Raw genomic sequence first — 23915 nt, forward strand, 5'->3', positions numbered from 1 at the left:
GTGTGTGTGTGTGTGTGTAAAGAGGAAGTCCTATTATTAAGAATTAACTACTTTTAAAATGTACTACTACTTAGCCTGTGGTACATGGTAGTACACGCCTGTGAGTTTGACCCCAGCCTGGTCTACATAGTGAGTTCTAGGATGGCCAAGACCACATAATGGGGAGATACTGTCTCAAAACAACAACAAAACAAAATGAAAGGTGCTTCTACCTCCATGTATTGTAAATCCAAATAAAATATCATTATGTCTTGTGTATTTGATATGTAAATACTTGAGTAGGCATTTTCAGTCATTGCATACATTCCTTGTTGTCTCAGAGCCTTTTTGGAGCTTCAGCAGCAGCACCCTGTCGGAGCAGAGTGTCTGGAAGTTTGCAGTCTCTGCAGCCCCTAGGAGGGACTGTCAGGGCTGCTATGGGAAAGGCCCTGAGAAGACCTGGCGTTCTTCAGTAGAGAATAGTGGTGGTTGCTAGATAGGTTGGTTGTGTACTTCAGGTATGGATTTGCTATGCTTTTCCTTATGGTAAAATACCAGCTGTTTAAGAAAGAAGGTGGTTGGGGCTGGAGAGTCATCTCAGCCATTAAGTACACTTGTTGCTCTTCCATAGGTTCTAGGTTAATTCCCAGCACCAAGTTGGCAGTTCACATATATCTGTAACTCCAGTTCCAGGGGATCTGACACTGTCTTCTGTCTCCTGTAGGCACCAGGCATGCACATGGTACACGGGCATATATGTAGGCAAAACACCCACTGTCTTGTTTTTGAGACAGGCTCTCTCTACAGTCCTGGCTGACCTAGAACTCACTATGCAGTCCCAGCTAATCTTGAACATAGAGAGATCTGCCTGCCTCTTCAGTGCTGGGATTGAAGGTGTGCGCCACTACACCCGGCTAAATAATTAAGGTGTTTTAATGTCTCCATTTTACAAATATAAAGAATGTGTTAGGCCAGGTGTGGTAGCACGCACCTTTAATCCCAGTACTCTGGAGGCAGAAGCAGGTGGATCTTTGTGAATTCAAGACCTCCCTGATCTGTATACCAGGGTTTTATATTGAACTTTTACAACATACTAAACACAGTAGTAACTAAGTGGCATGCGTGCTTATATGTGCACATGCATAAATAGGCTGTAATCTCGGTGCTCCCTGGGGTGAAGAGGCAGAAGGACGTTGCAAGTCATTATCTGCTACATAACAAATTCAGGGACAGCCCAGGCTGCATGAACCCTGTCTTAAACAACAAAGAGGGCTGGGCGATGGTGGCATACTCAGGAGGCAGAGGCAGGTGGATTGCTGTGAGTTCGAGGCCAGCCTGATCTCCAAGAGCTAGTTTCCAGGACAGGCTCCAAAGCTACAGAGAAACCCTGACTTGAAAAACAAAACAAAACAAAAAAACCAACCAAACAAAAAAAAAAAAACCCAAAACAACAACAACAGAAAGGTCTGAATGTGTGCTACTTGATTTTACTTTAAAAATTTCACTTCTAGACTGGGCATGGTGGAACATGACTTTAATTAATTTCAGCACACTGAGATTGGCAGATCTCTGTGAGTTCAAGGCCTGCCTCATTTATATAGTGAGTTCCAGAGCTATGTGGGAAGACTTTATCTTAAGACAATTTTTTTCATCTATCAAAGAATTCCATTTTAACAAATGACATTAGCATATTAAGTTTAATGTAAGGAAGCCACTTTCACATTGCAAAATAGCTTCCTCTTTTAAGTGACGAGTGGTTATTGGCTTTAGCCTGGGATCTCATTCCTTAAATCATCCCCTTGCTTTACCTGTGGCCACTTACCAAGGTATGCCCTTCATCTGTTCTTGTAGGTGACCCTTCGATCATGGAGTAGTTACAAATGGGGAGGGCTGCTGTGACCCTCGAATAAACAAGTCATTTGTGAATGATAAAGATGTCTTTTTGAAGAGAAAATTAGGCTTATCCTCTATGTCTAAGATTCATTTTTTATTTAGTGTGTGTGTGAGTGTGTGTGTGTGTGTGTGTGTGTGAGAGAGAGAGAGAGAGAGAGAGAGAGAGAGAGAAACTGTGTGTGAGAGAGATGCCCCTCTTTTTTTAAACTAAAATTTGGTATTTATTTCCTACTGAATTGATCTTATTTTATTATTGCAGATCTGAAGTAATTTTTGAAATTTTAAACAAAGTCTTGATGATATGCATTCTCTGTGTAGTTAAGGATGACCTTGAACTTCTGACTCTCCTCCCAATACTTGAACAGTATTGGGATTGCTGGTGTGCACTGGGTTTTTATATGGTGCTGGGGCCTTTGTGCATGCCGTCTTCAGTGAGCAACATTCCCAATTCCTGGCTCTTTTCATATTATCTCTGTCTCCCCAGTTTCTGTAATTACCCTTCCTCAGAGTTCTTTACCAAGTAACTGTTTTTTTCTTTCTTCTTTAGATCACAGATTCTGCTGGCCATATTCTGTATGCCAAAGAAGATGCAACTAAGGGGAAGTTTGCCTTTACCACGGAAGATTATGACATGTTTGAAGTGTGTTTTGAGAGCAAAGGTAAGTGATCACAATGTCTTCCTTGCATTAAGCCTCCTCTCCCGCTCTCCAGAGCTACTTGCTGTAGTGAGCACTTGATTTCCGGCTTCATTTGGTTCTTGTTTATTCTGACACAGAGCCTTGTAGCCTCAGTGTGGGTTCATCATCTACAGATCGCTCTGTAGCAGATGCTGGTAATGGAGGAGGCTGGCCTGTGTAGTGGTGAGGTCCTCTGGAGCTGGAGAAGACTCAATTATTTTCCACTTAGTTTTGCTTTGAGCCTAAATCTTCTGTACCAAAATCTGGAAAAGGAAAAAAAAATAGATTATCTGTTTGCCAGGCAAATGCAGAGAGAGCGAGAGAGATCTATCTTTCAAAGGAAACAGAATATCTATTCTAATAAGAAATTGTATAGTTTATACTCAGATCAGCCAAAGACCCATGGTTTTGTGGTTTTAACTGGACTTGGAAAATGCTAATGCTGTATGCTGTGGCACACAGAAATGAAAGACTTTGGTAGACAGAGAACAAGAACCAGGTATAGTAACTTGCACCTGCAATCCCAGCACTCAAGAAACTCAGGCCAAAGGATTGCTGTGAGTTTGAGGCTATCCTGGGCTACAGTGTAAGAGCATCTTCAAAAATATTTTTAAAAAAATCCCTGGGTGGTAGTGGCGCCTGCCTTTAATCCCAGCACTTGAAAAGCAGAGATAGGTGGATCTCTGTGAGTTCGAGGCCTGCCTGGTCTACAGAGTGAGTGCCAGGACAGGCTCCAAAGCTACAAAGAAACCTGCCTGTCTCAAATATATATATTATTTCAAAAAAGACAGGAGAGAAAAGGTGGGATTTTGTTGTTTGTTTTTTGCCATAGTGGAGATTGCATTTGCTGTGTCACAGAAATACATTCCTAGACCAAGAAGGAGGGGATCTGATCACTCAGACAAGCAGAACTGAGACCGTGTGGCTCAGGCTGGTCTTGAACTCCCAGTGGTCTTCTGCCTTAGGTTCCTGAGTGCTGGCATGACAAGTGTGTGCCACCATCCCTGCTGCCTCCCCCAATGTTAGGAGTGGAACTCAGGGCCTTGGATGTCAAAGGCAAGTTCTCTGCCACTGAGCTATAATCTCCTAACTTAGTTGGCTTTCTCCTGCTCTGATAAAATGCTAACCAAAATCACCTGAGGAGGAAAGAGTTTTTTTCACTCACAGCTTATGGTACATCATGAAGGGAAGTCAGGGCAGGAGCTGATGCAGAGGCCATGAAGGAACACTGCTCACTGGCTTGCTTTCCGTGACCTGTGCAGCCTGCTTTCTTATACACCTAGCCCAGGGTGGTACCTCCCACAGTGCGCCCTTACACATCAGTCGTTAACCAAGAAAATGCCCCACAGACAATCTGATGAGGTTTCTCTTCCCAAATGAATTGTGACTGTGTCAAGATGACAAAACACTAACCAGGGTTTGTTTGTTTGTTTGTTTGTTTATATATTTTACTTTTTGTTATGTGTACCACATGCAGAGAAGGTCAGGAGAGGTCTGGAATTTTGAGTTAAGGATGGTTGTAAAATACCATCTGGGTGCTGGGAACCAAACCTAGGTCCTGTGCAAGAGCAGCAAGTTTAACTGCTGACCCATCAATTCTCCCTGCCCCTTATCCTTCTAAAGGAGGACAGAAAGCAAATCTGTACCCCATCTGTGGACATTGTCATTCCCAGGAGTACAGATGGAATTGGGCAAAGAGGCTGCCTTGATTATAAACTTGTAGGTTTAATCAGAAAGTACCCATTGTTGTCTTAGTTTGTTTTGAGTTTGGGTTTTTTTAATGTCTTAAATTTTTTTTTGGTATGTGTGTATGGTGTGTGTTTGTGTGTGTGCTGTGTGTGTGCATGCACACCTCCGAGTGTTTGTATGTGTGAGTGCAGGCACTTGCATACCAAAGCACATATGTGGTCAGAGGACAGCTTTTTGCAGATCTTGGTCCTCGCCTGAGTAGAGCAGGCTAGTAGTGACTTGGGAGCTTCTAAGGGTCTCTTGTGTTAGCCTTCAGTCTCATGCCATAGGAGCACTGGAATTACAGACATGCACTACCATGCCTGGATCTTATGTGGTTCTGGAGGTTGAACTCAGATCCTCATGGTTTGCACAGCATCTCTCACTCTGACTTTCATCCCACTTGTGTGGTCTTCTTTTGCTTGCAAGCTCATCTCCCTCGTCTGTCCAAAGGTTGTTTTTTAATGTCTTTTAAACATATTCAGCCATGCATGTTTGGCTTATGTTTATAATCCCAGCACTTGGGAAGTGAACACAGGAGAATCAGAAGGTCACAGTCAGACTTAGTAACTATGTTCTGAGTTCTAGAGTAGCCTGGGCTACATGAGACCCTGTGTTAAAGTGGGGAGGGTGCTAGGGAAATGGCTTATTGGTTGAAAATGTTTGTCACTCTCCCAGAGGAACTGAGTTCAGTTCCTAGCATCCAGGTTGGGTGGTTCAGGACCACTTGTAACTCCAGCTCCAGAGGATCTGACACCCTCTTCTGGCTTATACAGATATATCTGCACATCACACCCCCACCCCCACCTGTGGTTAAAATACAAAACACTTTAAAAGTTTAAATCCAGGGGCTGGAGAGATGGCTCAGTGGTTAAGAGCATTTGGCCTGCTCTTCTAGAGGTCCTGAGTTCAGTTCCCGGCAACCACATGGTGGCTCACAACCATCTGTAATGAGGTCTGGTGCCCTCTTCTGGCCTGCAGACATACACACAGACAGAATATTGTATACATAATAAATAAATAAATAAATATTTTTTAAAAAAGTTTAAATCCAAATCTCAAATAATCCTAGTTGAGGAACAAAGGTCATAGGAGAGGAGAGTGAGCTCTAGGCCAACATTGTTAAGCAGCTAGCTAGTGGGGCTGGAGCAAAGCTTGGGTACAGATATATATATTTTAAATTTAACTCAGAGGTTAAGAGCACTGACTGTTCTTCCAGAGGTCCTGAGTTCAGTTCCCAGCAACCACATGGTGGCTCACAACCATCTGTTATGAGATCTGGTGCCCTCTATTGGCCTATAGGATATTTGTAGGCAGAATACTGTATACATAATAAATCTTTAATTTTTTTTTTAATTTGTGCATGTGTCTGTCTGTCTGTCTGTTCTACGTTATTAGATCATTTGAAGGAAGAGATTATACCTTTGTATAGTCTTTGTATAATGTTGACTAAGGTTTCTGTCCTATCAGGTCCCACAGCCATTTAGTCCCAAATAAACACACAGAGGTCTGCATTAATTATAAACTGATTGGGTTAGTATCTCAGGCTTCTTATTAACTCTCCCCCCCCCCTTTTTTTTGTTTTGTTTTGTTTTTCGAGACAGGGTTTCTCTGTGACTTTGGAGCCTGTCCTGGAACTACCTCTTGTAGTCTGGGCTGGCCTTGAACTCATAGAGATCCGCCTGCCTCTGCCTCCCAAGTGCTGGGATTAAAGGCGTGTGCCACCACCGCCTGGCTTTCCCATTTTTTTTTTATTAAATTTTTTTTTTAATTAAAAATTTCCGCCTCCTTCTCTGCCTCACTTCCCCTCCCCCCCATTAACTCTTATAACTTATATTAGCCCATAATTCTTGTCTGTGTTAGCCACTGGCGAGGCAGTCACATCTTGCTTGCTCTATGGGTGATGACTGCAGACTGAAACTTCCCTCTTCCCAGAATTCCCGTTGCCCCACCTCTACTTCCTGCCTGGCTACTGACCAATCAGCGTCTATTTAAAATACAAGTGACAGGGTACAGACCATTGTCCCAGCAGTGTAGTTCTAGCTTCCAGTGAGCACTCCATCAGTTTGAGCTGACTTTAGCCAGTTTCAGAAAATGTCTGTCTCCCAGGCAGCAAAGGATATAGTAACATTCTCTATGGCTAATGACATCAAGAGACCCATTGCTCTAAATGGCACTGGATTGTCTAAGGTTTCTAATTTCATGCAAATAGTTTTTCTTTTGTTGTTGTTGTTGTCATTGCGTAGTCCCCTAGACAGGGTTTCTCTGTGTAGGCTGTCCTGGAACTTGCTCTGTACACTAGGCTGGCTACCTGCTTCTGCCTCCCAAGTGCAGGGATTAAAAATGTGTGCCACCACAGCCTGGCTTCATGCGGGCAGATTTTAATTCTATAACTAGGTGAAATCCAGGAAATTGTGAGCAGTTTTCTGGGGTTTTGAGTCTTTTTCCTTCTCCTGCTTAGTGTCTTAAGATCTGTTAAATCAGATTAACTTTCTACTGTGTATGCTACATTGCTTGGGTCTGTTATCCTTGATGAACATTCCCTTCCAAGAAACATCCTGAGGGTTATACTCAGACGATAAATTTGGCTTTTTTCTTTTTTGAGCCTTTGTAGCTCTCAGAGGCTTAATGGGGATGTCCCTAAAACTTTCTTTTAGCCTGTTAAAATAGGCCTAGGCCCTACTTTTGTCAAAATGTTTGAATCAAAGAAGAATATTAAATAAGGCCTATATTTTCAATGCTGAAGTTTGTTTTAAGTAATCTAAATTTAGTATACCCTGTAACCCTAGGAGACCTTGAGTGTCTCTCAAGAATTTAGCAGAGCATATAAATGGTGCTCACTCCTTGCTGACCTGTGTGCCACTCGGTTTCATGCTGCTGTGACTTGAGCATCTTAGTGCAGGAAGGTTGTGCTTTCTTTGACTAGTCTGCAGCAGTTGCAGTCTTTTGTGTCCTGCTCAGGGCTGTTTGCCAGCAGCATGTCCTACTTGGTCCTCGGCGCCCTGCACAGATGGAAGCTTTGTCTGCAGTGTTGGTGATTTTAGTCCAGGCCAGGACTTTGCTGCTGCAGGGTGGCAGAGTTGTGACTGTTTCCTTCTATTGAGAAGATGGGGTTAGGGAGAGGGAGGGTGGACGGGTGATTTCCCGGAATTTTAAGTATTCTGCACAATGAGTCTTTTGATTTCTTTCTTAGGAACAGGGCGGATACCTGACCAACTCGTGATTCTAGACATGAAGCATGGAGTAGAGGCGAAAAATTATGAAGAGGTATGTACTGCTCCAGCCGGGGCTGTGAAGTGCTGTACCTGATCAGGCCAGAGGGCGTGGTTTTCTCAGCAGTCATGTGACAACCAGCTACGGGCCTAGTGATACAAAAAGTTGTAGTAACAGACTTGAACAATAATTCTGGCTGTGATTATAGCCAGTGGACTGAACCGTCTGTCTGTACAGCTGCTATGTTGGTGTGGTAAAGAGTTCAGTCATGCCATTAGCATTCTAGGGGCAGGAAATGCACAAACAATTTTTTTAAACTAGAATTTAGTCAAAAGTTTAAAAAAAATTTTAAATTCCCCTGCCCCCAATACCATAGGTAGGTATAGATCTTAGGGCATAGATTCAATGTCATTTAATCTTGAATAGCTGTACTGGTTTTGAGAAACAGTAGTAGTCAAAAGAAAAAAAAAACAACCAAACTTCTAGTTTAAGTAATTCCAGACTTACAGAAGAGGCAGGGTAGTACAAAAAGCTACAAGAGAGGAGCGGCTGTCATGAGTAGAAATTTGAAGGAGGCCCTTCTGTGCACACCTGTGATCCTAGCACTTGGGGGACAGAGGTACGAAGACCACCACAGTTTAAGGCCAGCCTTGGCTACCTGGCAAGTTCTAGGTCAACCTGGGTTATATAACAAGACTCTGTCTCAAAAAAAGAAAAGAAAAGAAAAGAAAAGAAAGACAGCAGTTTTATTTTGGCAGGAAATACTGTAGAATAATAGAATAATAATGGATGTTTTGGGGTATCCTAAAGAAAAGTTGCTTAAAGTGATTTTGAAGAATTTTTAGGAATGGTGAACAGACATTGCTCTGGCGAACTTTGGAAGGAAATGCCTGGCTGTTTGCACATCAGGAAGGGTAGCATGTTGATCATAAGTCCATGGAGCTTTCCGCCTCTGTTAACTGAGTGAAACCAGAGTTACTTAGAAGTAGTAGATAGAACCAGCAGGCTGCAGTAATGAGTAGGAGACAGCTCCCAGTAGAGATTAAATCGTTGTATCTCCAGGCTCACTTAATTAAAAGAATAAAGTAAGAGAGCCTGTGTTTGATGTTTAAAAGTGATCTTTAGTCTTCAAGATTCTGAGGAATCATGATTGTATTGAAATAAGGTAACATATTTAAACTGCTATTATGAAATATTAAACACTAAGAAAATTATGGCATTTTGTTTTGTTTTTTTGAGACAGGGTTTCTCTGTGTAACTCTGCCCATCCTGGAACTCACTCTGTACAGGGGGCTGGCCTCAAACTCAGAGATCTGCCTGCTTCTGCCTTTTGAGTACTGGTACTAAAGGTGTGCACCCCCACCAAAATGTGGCTGTTTTTACATATTTTTTTTATTCTTTGAGAAATCCATATATGTACATAATGTATTTTGACCACATCCACCCCTGCTTTCCTTACTGCCCCCCCCCAGGCCTTCCCAAATATGTTTTTTGTTTGTTTTGTTTTTGTTTTTTCGAGACAGGATTTTTCTGTGTAGCTTTGGAACCTGTCCTGGAACTCACTCTGTAGACTAGTCTGGCCTTGAACTCACACAGATCCGCCTGCCTCTGCCCCTGAGTGCTGGCATTAAAGGCGAGCGCCACTACCGCCTGGCCCAAATGTGTCTTTTAAATTCATGTCTTTGTTTTTTTGGTTTTTCAAGACACTGTTTCTCTGCTTTGGCTATCCTAGAACTCCCTCTGTAGACTAGTCTTGCCTCCAACTCAGAGATCTGCCTGTCTCTGCCTCCCAGGTGCTGGGATTAAAGGTTTGTGTCCCCACATCTGGCATATGTCTTTCTAGCCTGCGGAGCCTAGTTAGTGCTGTCCATATGCACATGGGTGTGGGACATGAGCAACCTAACAGCGGCCATATTCCCAAAGAACAATGACTCCCCTCTCTCTGGTAGCAGCCAGGAACAGTCTTTAGCTCCTCAGCTAGGTTGGGGACTCCTGAGCCCTTGGCTTGGTCTTGTTCAGCTTCTTGCACAGCTGCTGTGAGTTCTTTGCGTGAGCAAGACCATGTCATATGTAGAAGACAGCATTTCCCAGCACTCCTCCCTGTGTTCTAGAGCTTGTATTCTTTCTGCCCCTCTTCCACGATGTTTCGGAGTCTTGGAGGGGTTGACAGGACAGCTCTGAATTACAAGAGCAGGTGCAGTGTTTTCAGTGCACCGTTACTGCTGCTATTTCCACCCATAGATTGTTCTCTGAAGCATCCATTGCTTCCTACTGTATAACTGTTGTATCTTTGTCCTATCATTAAGGCACATATATATTAAATAGCAGGGTACCAGAAGCCCTATTAAGACATATCATATTCTCCCCAAAACACTTGGCATTACTGTGCCTTTATAAAAAGAATGGTATGGGTACTCTACCATACCACGTACTGCAGGAGTTATTCCTGTAATTCCTGACATTTCCAGTCTCTTTATGTGTTACACTGGAAAAGGAGTTTTATCTTTTTTGGCCCCCTGCTTTATATAAAAGGGGAATCCCTAGCGGAAAGGAACTACATCGCTTCCTTTGCCTGCTTCCTGCTTTGGATGTCTGGCATGTCCTAAGCTTTTTACGCACATGATTACCACACAGCTCTAAGCTTCTGCTTCCTAACCACAAACTCTTCCCTATCGTTGTCTTTAATGACTTCCCCTCTCCCAGCTCTCAACAGCAGAACAAATTGAGGCAAAAGCAGGGTAGCTATGACAGGCCAAAATCAGTCCTTTTTTGAGTCTATGGCTAGGCTACTAGACTTCTTGGATCTTGCGTAGCAATAGCCATGACTTATCCTGAGCTAATAATGCCTGTGGTGAAAGAAAGATAACAGAAGCATTTTGTTCCCTAGGTAATTGATGGAGAGCACTGAGCTTATTTAAAGTTTTTCAGATTTATTTATTTATTATTATGTATACAGTGTTCTGTCTGCATGTATGCCTGCAGGCCAGAAAACGGCACCAGTTCTCATTATAGATGGCTGTGAGCCAATTGAACTCAGGACCTCTGGAAGAGCAGCCAGTGCTCTTAACCCCTGAGCCATCTTTCCAGCCCAGAATTTTTGAGACATTTAATTTTAAGCCTTGAAGACCCTTTATCCCTAAAGGAGTCGAATCATTTGGCATCAGAAAGGCAGCATATTTCATTTTCTTACATCCAGCATCTCAATATGGACTCTGAATGCATCCTGAGACCCTGTATTGTCCTGTAAAATTCAGACAGCCTCACCATGTAGCCTAGGTTGGCCTGGAACTCACTATGTAGCCACAGGCTGAGCTCAAACTGTCAATCCCTTTAGTCTCATATTTGATACTAGGACTGCCAGACTGTATCACCAAAGTGGCCTCCAAGTTCTCCCTAATCTCTCAGTCCCTACCTATTACAGGGTCCTCTTGACTCCAGCCTAGGGGCTGGGCTGCCCTTCCCCCCAGCTGCTCTTTCCTATAGAATCCAGACATTTTGGTTACCTTGTCCATTTGTCTACTCTTTGTGCCTCCTGGCTCCTGCACTCTCCCTTGTTTCTTCCCCCTTCCTCACGTGGCCCAGCTCAGCCTGGACTCTCCCTATTGTGTCTGACTCTGGCTATGCACTTCCACATATCCATAATAAACTTTCTCATCCTTTATACCTAGGAGCAGTCATGTCCTTGCCTTCTTTTTTATTTCTTTTTTGCATTCATCTGGTGCCAAAGGCAGTTCTTCATAAAGGAGCCATGCGTGAGAACTCCCTTAACTCCTGAGCTATGCATGACCTTTCTTGATGTGGATGGCTACATTTTCAACATGAGGAAGTCCTGTGTTAGCTAGGTTCTGCGAGTCTGTCATTCTATCAGTAGACACTCCAGAACACAGTCGGGGCCACAGCCAAAGACTTCCCAAGTGTTCTGGTTCTCTGAATGCTGGCAGGAAAGAGGAATTCTGCTTCTGTACACCACTTCCACAGACTCCTAAGTTAAAGAACAGGACGTGAGTAAGGCCCCTGAAACGTGGTTGATCAGCATGTGAGTTTTAGTTTCTTCCCCTACCCATCCTGGAGACTACCAAATGATCACAACAGAAATAAATAAGGGCCTTCAGATTTCCTGCCGCGATTGAACTTATTATCTGAACTTGACGTTGATAGCCGCTGGCCTTGTGAGCGACTGTGACCATGGCTTATGATCCATGTGCCTCCCCTGGTGCCAGATTAGTCCTTGAATCTTGTTCTTTAGCTTTACCTTTTGTTAACCTAGATTTATTGCTTTGCCTTTGGAGCTTTGAGAGCTGGTTTGTGTTTTTGAGGTGGAACATAGAGGTAGCAAATTAACTTGACTGAATTTGCCTTATGGGTCTTGAAGTTGCATTTATTTGTTCTGCTTATTTTTGAGTGTTAAGTTTTTTTCTCAGTGCCATTGTAGATAAATCTGTGATCTCTGTGGAGTCATGTCATGATCAGGGTTGCGGATCTGGATGCAATTTAGGAAGAGTTTAATTTATTAATGCTCTGAAGGTACATAAACAGGAAAAAAGCCACGTGGCTTTTAGTTTTTTCTAAGCAATGTGGACTAGTCATGTTAAAGTGGTAGATATTATGGGATGGAGGATTTATTCTGGGCAAGTGGGCTTTATGAAAAAAGATGCAGAGTGATTGTGGCACACAGAGCGCTTGCTTAAGAGGGCCGTAATGCTTGAGAAAGCTGGCTCCTTTGAGGCCAGTGCTGTGTATTAGGTGATTTCCTTGTATTCAAGCTTGAGATACAGTTAAGACAATAATGTGTCAATATGTCAGTATATGCGTGTTCATTGTGCCAGCCGTAGCTTTAGGCTTAGGGAAAAGAAGCTTTCATGGACAGCAGTGACTGAAGGAGTCCTCATGATTACCCCGTGCAGATAAGTAGGACTGGGTAGAATGAGATTGTATGCTTCTGAACTACAGAAGGAATATTCTTGGGTTTATGGCAGTTTTGATGCTAAATAAATGCCCGAGCCTAGTTAGAGATTCAAGAGACCATGGCGCTGCTGATCTTAATCTGCCACCAAAAGAACTGACTATGGAATGTTGGGTTTTCTCCTCATAAAATGTGTACCCTGTTCCCTCTAATACTGATTATTTAATGGCTTCATGCGACATCTCAGGAGAGTGGCACCCCCTAGTGGAATATTTGTGTTACCCATTGCCATGGCCTGCCTTTTTCAAGCTCGGGGTAAAATGCCTTATTTCCAGCCTTAGAAGAAAAAGTAGTTAGAATATTAGTCTGTCTTCAAGGAACATATAACCTGATATTCTTCAAGAAACCTGGAGCATTAAGTCAGACATTTAGACAAGCAGAACAACAGTTGAGGGTGGTGGTAAATTTTTATTTTCTTTTAAACAAGCATTCATTTTCCTTGTTTGCAAGGCTAGGGATCCAAGGCTTCATGAATGCTAGTCAAGCACTCTGCCAGTCAAGCTATAGCCCAGCCTTGAGATGTCTTTCTTTAGATTTGAACTGACTTGTGTATAAAGTCTTGATGCACTTAATCCCAGGCAAGTGAAGGAGGTCTCCTGGAGAATGCCCTCAGAATTTCTTTTAAAGGTTTACTCTTTTATCTACAAACATGAGAATAGTAGCAATGGGAAAACTGGAAAGGTTCTCAAACTTTATTAATCTGGAAAACTTAACCAGACCCCTCTGACCTAGTGTAATTGTTCACCTTTTGGGGGAGGGCACTCTTAAGTATCTGTCTGTCTGTCTATCTGTCTGTCTTAGGTAGGGTCTTGTACAGCCCAGGCTCACCTCAAACTTATTGTGTAGTACGCAAAGAGCCTCTTGCTTTACCTCCCAGGTACTGGGGTCACTAGTGTGTATCCCCACACCAAGATGGTTGTGTCTGCATGCATGCATGTTTGGGGACAACGTCTCATTCTGTAACTGGGCCTGGCCTCAAATTCACAACAGTTCTCCAGCCTTGGGACCCTGGGTACTAGGTTATAGGTTACACACCTGCTCTTACTTCACTTTTGATTCAGGAGCATTCTACTGTAGAAGCTGATTTTCTTCATCAGATTTCTAGAACTTACAGAATGAATAATATACTCCGATAGACTGGGTCTCGTCTCAGTTCCACCAAGCTGCGAGACCTTGAAAAGTTATTCAGTGTCTCTGAGTCTTAGTTTCTTTGCTAAAAACATAGGATACTAATACTTTCCATGATTAAAAGATACAGTAAGATATAGAATACCCCATTCTGAACATGTGTTAATAGGGCTAATTAGTCATACTGCTTTTTTCACCCCCAGCTTAGCTTAGGCTTTTCTCCCTCTTCCCTTCCTTCCTTCCCTCCCTCCTCCCCCTCCCTCTTACCACTTTCTTCCTCCTGTCCTTCCTTTCCTTTTTCTGGTACTGAGGACTGAACCTGGGCCTGGTGCATGTTAGACAAGTGCTCTACCGCTGGGCTGTAATATCCTTAGGCCTCATGTCACCTCGGTATTTTGAAATAGGAACTCACTAAATTGCTCAAGCTGGCTTTGTGCTCACTCAGTAGTCCAGTAGTCCTGCATCAGTTTCCCAAGTAGCTCCAGCCAGGCCTGGCTCTCGGCCTTACTTGTGAGCCTTTTATCTGCTGCTTTCTTATCCCCACCTCCAAGCATGCATCTTTTGTTGTGTGTAAAATATACCTTGTAGTTCAGCTTCTAGTATAGCTGATTACCTCTGTGTAGAGTGTGTCTCCTGTACATAACCCGCACCTTGCCATCGTTTGTTTTTAAATTGTTTACAAGGTAATGAATTTATGGCAGTTGTATACATATATACCATTGTATTTTGTTCATATTCTCTCCCTATCTCTTCCTGTTGTTCCTAAATGGCCTGTCCCAACAGATGGTTCCTCACGGGGGTTTAAGTTTACTGAGTTTTATTTTAATTTTATTTATTTGTTTTTTTTTAACTGAATCAGCAAGTTTTGTTCATATACTCATTCATGCACATATATACTTACGTGTATTTTCTCTCTATCTCTTTTTTGGGGGGAGGGGTTTGAGACAGAGTTTCTCTGTGTAGCTTTGGAGTCTGTCCTGGAACTCACTCTGTAAATCAGGCTGGCCTTGAACTCATAGAGATCCGCCTATCTCTGCCTCCCACACGTTGGAATTAAAGACGTGCACCAGTGTGAGAAAACACACTGATGTTTTGTCAATTTTAAATTAATATTAAAAGCAAAATTGTTATTCAGCAAAAATGAGACTTTCTTTTTTAAAAAAAAATATTTATTTATTCATTATGTGTACAATATTCTGTCTGTGTATGTCTGCAGGCCAGAAGAGGGCACCAAACCTCATTGCAGATGGTTGTGAGCCACCATGTGGTTCCTGGGAATTGAACTCAGGACCTTTGGAAGAGCAGGCAATGCTCTTAACCACTAAGCCATCTCTCCAGCCCTATTTTTTTTCTTTCTAATTTTAATGAAATCTTTATCCCACTAATAATAGCCTGAAAATAATTTTCTGAAAGAAGGGATGGTGGTTCAGTATGAATTTCACTGAGGAAATAAAATCAGATTGGAAAATCATAATTGAACTGCTTAGTTCTGAATAGTTGTAAAGAGTTCTAAGTAGCCCAGTACTAGAGAAGGGGCTGCAGACCGAATAAGCTCTGTGGAAGACATCATCATTAAGAATGTGATGGGGAACTTCAGCCAATCACATGCTGCTTAAGGTGTGTCCCCCTGGGGCCACACAAAACCAATAAAAACATCCCGGAGCTCTCGCGCCCCCCCCCCTTTCTCTCTCTGTCTCTCTCTCTCTCTCTCTCTCTCTCTCTCTCTCTGTTCCTGCGTTCCTGACTCGCTGGAACCCTGGGTTTGTGAGTTCCCTTTCTTCTGTTTATTAAAGCTGAATATATTTTATTAAACTGGTGTGGCTAGTTACCGATCGACCACAGTGGTGGTGCACCTTTAATCCCAGCATTCAAGGCCTGCCTGGTCTACAGAGTGAGTTCCAGCACAGCCTGATTGGTTACACAGAGAAACCTGAAGAATGAAATGAATCCAAAGCTCTGATGCTTTTGAAAAGACCTTTTAGGTGGAAACAGCAAGCCGTAGAACCCTGCATAGTGTGTACCGTTAACAAATACATTTTATTTTGTATGTTGGGATACACTTGCATATACATAAAAGTGTAAACACTGCATCTCTTCTATCGTGGTCTGGAAACCTGAGCGCTAAGCTTATAACTGCAGCTGCCTCTGGAAGGGGATGTGAGGTCTCACGGGAGCTGAAGAGCTTCAGGGTGGACTCTGGATTTTTATTCTGTTTTTAGTAATTAAATTTTTAGCCAAGAGCATTTATGTATTGCTTATCCAGGTGAGAAAGAAATACTGCAAAGGTGGGGAATAGATGTAGTTTTCATAGGCCATCCTTGATAACGATGCTTTTTTTTCCTTTTAGTTTTAGGCCTTTGGCTCTTGTCATCTGTCATATCAGAGTCTATCACATCAATAGCTATCAAATCTATATATAAATTCTAGCTGGCAGAAGCACAACCACAGTTTCACTTCCAGTTCCTTTTTGCAAGTTTCTATTTGGGGACCCTTAAATAATTGATGTCTAAGAAGTTTCTTGCTGTTGCCTTTCTGTCGCATGCAGGAAGCTCCAGATGAGGAAGCATAGAGCAGGAAAGATGTTAAACGGACTAAGTTTGGTTTATTATACATCTCATTGGTACCTTTCTCCGGGGATTTTTGTTTGTTTAGTTTTGGGTTGTTTTGTTGTGGTTGTTTTGAGACAAGGTTTCACCTTGTAGCCCTGGCTGTCCTGGAACTCACTATTTAAACCAGGCTGAGATCTGCCTGGTGCTGAGATTAAAGATGTCTGCCACTATACCCGACTTTCCTTGGGGAATTTTGTGCTCTGTAACTTTGTGTGAAATAAAACAGCGGATAAATACTGTAGGTTAATGACAACGCTGGGCCCTCAGCTAGGAAAGTGTAAACACCGCATCTCTTCTATCGTGGTCTGGAAACCCGAGCACTGAGCTTATAACTGCAGCTGCCTCTGGAAGGGGATGTGAGGTCTCACAGGAGCTGAAGAGCTTCAGGGGAGACTCTGGATTTTTATTCTGCTTTTAGTAATTAAATTTTTTAGCAGAGAACATTTAACTACTGGCTAAATCTTACACAGCTGCTAGACATTCTAAAAAGCGGCCAGCATTTTCCAATGTGAAGAGATAGCCATCCAGTGGAGGCTTAGGTGTCTCATTGTCAACTCAGCAGCACATTTTAAATGTATTCTACACATAAGCTCAGCTTTTCTATCCTTGCTTTAGCAGATGGTTCCTGTTAAATTTTTAGATGATTATACCAGGCGGTGGTGGCGCACGCCTTTAATCCCAGCACTCGGGAAGCAGAGACAGGAGGATCTCTGTGAGTTTGAGGGCATCTTGGTCTACAAGAGCTAGTTCCAGGATAGTCAGGGCTGTTATACAGAGAAACCCTGTCTCACCCCCTCAAAAAAAATTTGATTATATTTAATAATGTTTATCTTGTTCTGTACTCATTCAGCAAAGAATAGTTAAGTAAACTGGTGGATTGTTGCACACGTATAATCCCTGCACATTAGAGGTTGAGATAGGATAAGTTAAGCCAGTGTAGGCCTCTTACCTGTGTCAGGAAGAAAATATACATAGATTAGAAAAAAAACCATGGAAATCACCCCTAAACCCTTCCATTCTTTCCATGTTTGTAGCATTTCGTAGACAGCACTCCAGAAGCTGGGGCAGGGGGATTGCTTTGAGTTTGCGGTCAGCCTGTGAGACTATCAAATAAATGAATAAACAAGAAGTAAATGGTGAATGTAGGGAGGAGTTATCGAAAATTTCTTTTGTTTGGGAGAACGTGAGAGCCACCTTCATGTGTAAGATCTTGGAAAGCTCAGAATTTTATTCCTTTATTTAGTCATTTTTGAGTCTTCTTACTTAGCCCAGGCTAGCCTTGAACTCATGAGCTTTCTGCCTCAGCCATTGAGAGATTTGCAGTAGAAGGAGTTCAGAAATTTGGAATCAGCTGTGCAAAATGGCTGTAGTAAGACCTTCTTTTTAGGAAAGTTGTTGGTTTGTTTGGGATGGTTGCTACAAATATATAGACATGCACACACACACATAGCCAAGGCTGACTTCAAACTCACTGTGTAGCCAGCCTAAGACAACCTAAGTCTCCTGCCTCCACTTCTGGAGTACACAGATTACTAGAGTGTGCTACTATGCCTGGCCTTCCCCCCTGCCCATTAATGAAAAATAAAAAAATACAGGAAATAATAACTGATAAGAAGCAAACATAAAGCACCTACATTTTTGCTTGTGTGATATGTGTTTCTATTTATTAATTTTCCATCCTTCGCTCCTCACCCTACAGGAAGTCCTTGGAGATTTCTTTTGATAATTGGCTGTATCATTTTAGGAAGGAAGAAGAAAAAACTCGGGGTGATTTTTTTTTTGAGCAAATGTAGACTCTCTGTTCGCTCTGCACTGTAGTCAAGCCCAGCGGTGTATGGCTTATATATGCAAAGCAGGATCCTCTTATTGTTTTGTGGACTTTTGTTTTTGTTTTGTTTTGTTTTTATTTCTTTAAGATTTATTTATTTATTATGTATGCAATATTCTGTCTGTGTGTATGCCTGCAGGCCAAAAGAGGGCACAGACCTTATTGCAGATGGTCGTGAGCCACCATGTGGTTGCTGGGAATTGAACTCAGGACCTTTGGAAGAGCAGGCAATGCTCTTAACCCCTTGTTTTGTTTTTTGAGACAAGGTCTCACTGAGCCTTACTCACCCTTTCAGCTAGGCTGGCAAGCCATTGAGCGCCTCCGTCTGCATGTCTCCAACCTGCAGTGCAAAAGTCGAGTTTCTAGGATGCATCAGCATGCCCAGCCTTTTAAAAATGTGGGCTCAGGTACTCTGGCTTTCATAGCAAGTGATTTTCCTCACTGAGCCATTTATAGCTCCCTAGCCTTGTTTTATTTATTTATTTGTTTTGGTTTTCCGAGACAGGGTTTCTCTGTGGTTTTGGAGCCTGTCCTGGAACTAGCTCTTGTAGACCAGGCTGGCCTCAAACTCACAGAGATCCACCTGCCTCTGCCTCCCAAGTGGTGGGATTAAAGGCATGCACCACCATCGCCCGGCTCCTAGCCTTGTTTCAAAAAGTCTTTTTTTTGTTTTTGTTTTTGTTTTTGTTTTTTTTCCGAGACAAGTTTCTCTGTAGCTTTGGAGCCTTTCCTGGAACTAGCTCTTGTAGACCAGGCTGGCCTTGAACTCACAGAAATCCAAGTGCTGGGATTAAAGGTGTGCACCACCACCTCCCGACTTAAAAGTCTTTCTTTGTGCTCTAGGCTGACCTTGTCCTGGACACTTTCCTGCCTCTGCCTCCGGAATGGCAGGTTTACATGTACCACTACTATACCTATCTTAAAGAAATCTTAGGGCGGGAGAGGTGGCTCAGTGGTTAAGAGCATTGCCTGCTTTTCCAAAGGTCATGAGTTCAATTCCCGGCAACCACATGGTGGCTCACAACCATCTGTAATGAGGTGTGCTGCCCTCTTCTGGTCTGCAGACACAGACAGACAGAATATTGTATACATAATAAATAAATAAATAAATATTTTAAAAAAGAAATCTTAATCAAAATTAAACATCTAAGGAGTTTGTGGAGATAGGTAGAGAGCCAAATTTTGAAATACATTAGGATGATTGACAGAAGAAAATTTGAATGTGGTAAACTTCTAAAAAGGCTGATAGTTCATACATGTGTATAATGTGTTCTAATCACATTCCCTCCCTTCTCTTGGCCTCCTTCCAACACTGGCCAACCCTTGTCCTACAAACCCTCCTACTTTGATGTCTCGTTTTGTACTTGTTATTTGCTTGAGCAGCCTTTCAGCGAGTGCAGTCCTAATTCCGATCTTTTCCAGATTGCGAAGGTTGAGAAACTCAAACCACTGGAGGTGGAGCTCCGACGCCTGGAGGACCTTTCAGAATCAATCGTGAATGACTTTGCCTACATGAAGAAGCGGGAAGAGGAGATGCGGGACACCAATGGTGAGGGAGAATAGCGTTCATTTCTCAATGGGAGAACTGTAAAGGAGACAGGTCCTGTAACTCTCTGCTAGAAGTCTGGGAAAAGTGGAATATAACCTAGAGAAGAAAATTGCTTCTTTGGGGCTATTGCTACTAAGAAATGAATCAGCTGGCTAGGTTTTTCAGAAGAATAAAATTTTCTTCTGTGATATGTAATGTCCATTTTCTCAGTTGGCTTGTAGCAAAGGATACCAATTTGTAATTTTTTTTTAAAGATTTATTTATTATATATACAACATTCCTTTTATGTATGCCTGCATGCCAGAAGGGGGTACCAGATCTCATTAGAGATGGCTGTGAGCCACCATGTGGTTGCTGGGAATTGAACTCAGGAACTCTGGAAGAGCAGCCAGTGCTCTTGACCGCTGAGCCATCTCTCCAGCCCCTATTTGCAAATTTTAACCATTTAAATGTGATTAGAAGCAAAACGGCACTGGAGCTAGAATGTAGAGCCTTGTGCATGCTAAGAAAGCCATGTGTACCCCCACCACCCAGCCAGTGCTTTTCAACAGGATCTTGTTACGTAGTGCAGGCCGACCTGGAGCTGAAGACCTGGTCTTAACCTCCCAAGTACTGAGATCACGGGTGTATTACTACACTTGTCTTTTTTTAATTGTTTGAACTCTGAGACTTAGGGACAGAATGAGGTTAATTAATTGTCTTCCCCCTTCCCCTCATTGTTTAGGCAACTGAAGCAACTTACTTCATTCCATTTATGATGCTCTCTCTCTCTCTCTTTTTAGAGTCCACGAACACCCGAGTCCTGTACTTCAGCATCTTTTCCATGTTCTGCCTCATTGGACTGGCCACCTGGCAGGTCTTCTATCTGCGTCGCTTCTTCAAGGCCAAGAAGTTGATAGAGTAATGAGGCTCAGTCTTCAGTCCCCTGGTATCTCAGCCAGCAGAACATCGCTGGGACGTGCCTGGCCTACGTAGCTCAAGGCCATCTACTAACAGTACCACCCAGGCACAGTGGAGCTTTCTTGCCAGAACTGATTTCTTTTGGTGTGGGAGAATATGGGGCACCACCTACACCCAGCAAGTCAATGAGGACTTCTTTTTAATGTGGTAGGATTTGGACTGGTTTTTCAACAAGATTATTAAAGTCACCTATGGAAAAACAAAACAAAAATAGGGGTTACGTAGATAATGCCAAAGCCAGCATTCGCCCTGGGTTCCCTCACGTGATCCGTTTGAGCTGTTTGCTTTTATTTCCCACTTGCTCATCGCCTTGATCTTCCGCTCTAGTTCTTCCCCCGGTATTTCTATGACCGTGGTCAGCTTGTCTCATGCCAGTTGTCCTCTTCGGTATCCTTGTGAAAACACCGTGGACTTTCTTTTGGCCCTTAGGTGAAATGTTTACATAGCTTCTGGTGAGATCCTTCATAATTCTGTCTCCTAAAAGGGTCGTGGATGGGTCACATAAAAACGTGAACTTTGAACTGTAGGTAATCTCTTCAAAGAAAATCTCAATTTTAGACATTAAAATGTTCGTGTTCAACTGCTTGAACTCCATGTGTGTGTTTTTAGTTCTGTCACGTGTAGATCCCAGTGATCATTTCAAAGTACTGCCCTACCTTCTCAGCTCTGGCTCCCTAGTCTGCTCGCCACTTCTGTACCTTTGTTACTTTGTTATGTAAATGGATCATAAAGAGTGTAACCTTTGGAGGTTGACTTCCCACTCAGTATAATCCCTGTGAAATGCCCCTCCAGGTTATCGCATGTATTGCTAGTTGATTCCTTTTCGTTGCTGATCCTCCTCCAGGTTATGGATGGTAGGCTTTGTGCTTAAAGGTCATTATGGGTGGGTTTGGGGATTTGGCCCTTAACTAATAAGGCTCTTATGTGAATGCAAGTTTTCATCACTCTGGGATGAATGCCTAAGCCGGCATTTGCTCTGCTGTGTGGGAAGTAGTTCTTAAAAGAAACTTCCCTGTTCTGGTCTAGAGTGGCTATAGCATGTTACGTTTCCTCATTTTCATTAGTATTTCTTATCATTGGTGTTTTAACTTAGCCCCTTGAATAGGTACCTGTAATATCTCATTATGGTTTTAATTTGCATTTTCCTTTCATGTGCTAGTCATTTGCCATCCTTATGTCCTTGTCGGTGGAATGTCTCATGGCTTTCGTCCATTTTCTACCTGGGTCACTAGTTCACGTCGCTGGTGAGTTTTGTGTAGGTCTTCTATCAGACATGCAGTTGCTTGAATTTTTCACATAACTTCTACCAGGGAAAAATAACTACATTTTACCAGCCCTTCATGCATGGCCAGTCACTGACTCCTAATTCCTGTCCTTATATGTCCTTAATTTCTGTCCTAATCTCCAGAGAATTGGACATACAGGGTTTAAATAGACATTTTAGGAGAGTCACAGAAAAGTAAATACTTGAAAATACTTGTAAAAGCAAAACCAAGGTTCACTTGTTGGGAGTATTAAGCACCTCAAGGCCAAGTCTAATGTACAAAAGAGATGTGGGGCTGGGAGTGTGCCTCTGTGGTCAGGTGCTTGCCTGACACACAGAAGGCTCTGGGCCTGATCCCAGCGCTAAGGGAAAGTAGCTCCAAATGTTTGTGAACAGGAAAAACACTCATTTGTCATCTGAGACCTTTCCCACTTCTCCCAGGACAGTAGGGAGGAGTTCTTTCTGTAATCTTTCTACCCTGCTTGTCTTAATTGCCCTGCTGAGAATTACAGGACTTAGGTTCATGTTGCTTGCAGTAAAAAAGTGGACTATGGAAATTAGCAGAGAACACTGTTAGGTTGACCCGGATGCAGTATGAGGGTGAAAGGGAATGATTTATGTTGTTAAAGTCCAGGCTGTTCTGTTAAGGTTCCAGTTACTGTAAACTCCAGTCTTCTTTGTGGCATGAAGTGGTTTCTGGTACAATACTGCCATCTGCTGTTGTAAATGACAAGTCTTGCTCCTAAGAATTTAGAAGTTGAGTCCTCACCATAACAACAGATGTTCAGGAATCTGTAACATTCATATATCAAATGATAGAGGAACAATTCAAGTAAGAAAAGAATAAACAAAGTTTTGGGTCAGAATCCATCTGTAGACTTAAGTGCAAAACCGTAGCCTGTGCCATTAGCCTAACAAGAGACTCCTATTTCTGACTTGTGCCTTTCCCCCTTTTAAGGAGCAATGAAAGCTACTCTGTTAGTTATGGTTTTCTGTTCTAAAAATGTCAAAGAAAGTAGGAGAAAGTAGAGTAAGTGTTTTGTCCATATTTTTTTATTTCCAAGTACGGCTCTAACCTTAAGCTTTGTAGAACTGAAATTCTTTCAAGTCCTTTTCTTTGTTTTGATTCATGCCAAAAACAACCAACTTGGACATTATGTTTTCAGTTACAAAGTTAACTGAAAAGCATTTGCCTTTGACAACAGGCTAGTACAAAAGCATATCAGCTTTATAAACAGGTATGTTATCTGTTTCCCTCCATCTTCAATATTCAAAATAATCTGAGAATAACAGTTTCAACAAACCATGTTCTATCCCATTGTCATGAACCCCATCAGAGCCATTCTTCTGTTTGTTAGTGGAAAGAGGCATGTGGGATTTCTACAGACTCTCCTGTTGGAGATTTGTGTGTAAACTTTCACAAATAAAGGCTAGCAGAAACCACGAGGTGTACTTTACTGTTCCTCTTTAGTGCCTTCTTGTCTGGTTAGCAATGATCCCTCTCTGTTTCTGCTTTGTACAGTACAGTAAATGAAACATGATGGATTAAAGAAGTACAGTTCTTAGTTTACTCAGGTGGGTGAAGTTTATAGTGAACTAGTAAGCCCTTATATACATGCATTCCTTGTGTGTTGTCAGAGGGGACAGGCAGGCCTGTAAACTGGAATTTGTTTCTCCAGTCCCCCCTTGCTTCTGTTCCGGAAGTACCCCTCTCAGTTTAGACTCTGCAGTGCTTTGTTTGTTCATTTTTGGCCTATCTGGGTAAATTGCACCTCAGACAACAAAGCAATTTTTCTTCCCCTTTCACTTTTTAACATTTTCATGAATATTCCTTTTTAAATTTTTATTTATCTTTATGCGTATGGGTGTTTTGCCTGCATGTGTGTCTGTGCATACCTGGGGAAGCTAAAAGCCAGTAGAGGATGTCAGATCCCCTGGGACTGGAGTTACAGACAGGTGTGCGCTGCCATGGGAATCAAACCTGAGTCCCATGGAAAAGCAGCAAGTACTCTTAACTACTGAGCCATCTCTCCATCTCCCCCTGAATCTTTTTCCTAAAAGCCAACATGAAGTGATCTGGCCACACATACATACAATTAATTAGTAAATCCATAGTCTACTGTA

The 23915-nt window shown here is 42.5% G+C and overlaps 1 protein-coding gene across 1 annotated transcript in view; it reads left to right on the top strand.

Annotated features, from left to right (window-relative positions):
* Window positions 1-23234, top strand: part of Tmed10 (transmembrane p24 trafficking protein 10) — a 36811-nt gene extending 13577 nt beyond the window's left edge. Inside the window, exons 2-5 of the mRNA XM_041658484.1 lie at window positions 2420-2531; window positions 7471-7544; window positions 19441-19567; window positions 20350-23234. Of these exons, the coding sequence (XP_041514418.1) occupies window positions 2420-2531; window positions 7471-7544; window positions 19441-19567; window positions 20350-20471 (435 nt within the window). The 3' untranslated portion in view covers window positions 20472-23234. The remainder of the gene's footprint in view (window positions 1-2419; window positions 2532-7470; window positions 7545-19440; window positions 19568-20349) is intronic.
* Window positions 23235-23915: the final 681 nt, after the last annotated feature.

Source organism: Microtus oregoni, unplaced genomic scaffold, assembly GCF_018167655.1.
Source record: "Microtus oregoni isolate MIOR12 unplaced genomic scaffold, Mior012 000009F_ref0000495, whole genome shotgun sequence".
In the NCBI taxonomy this organism is placed as follows: Eukaryota; Metazoa; Chordata; class Mammalia; order Rodentia; family Cricetidae; genus Microtus; species Microtus oregoni.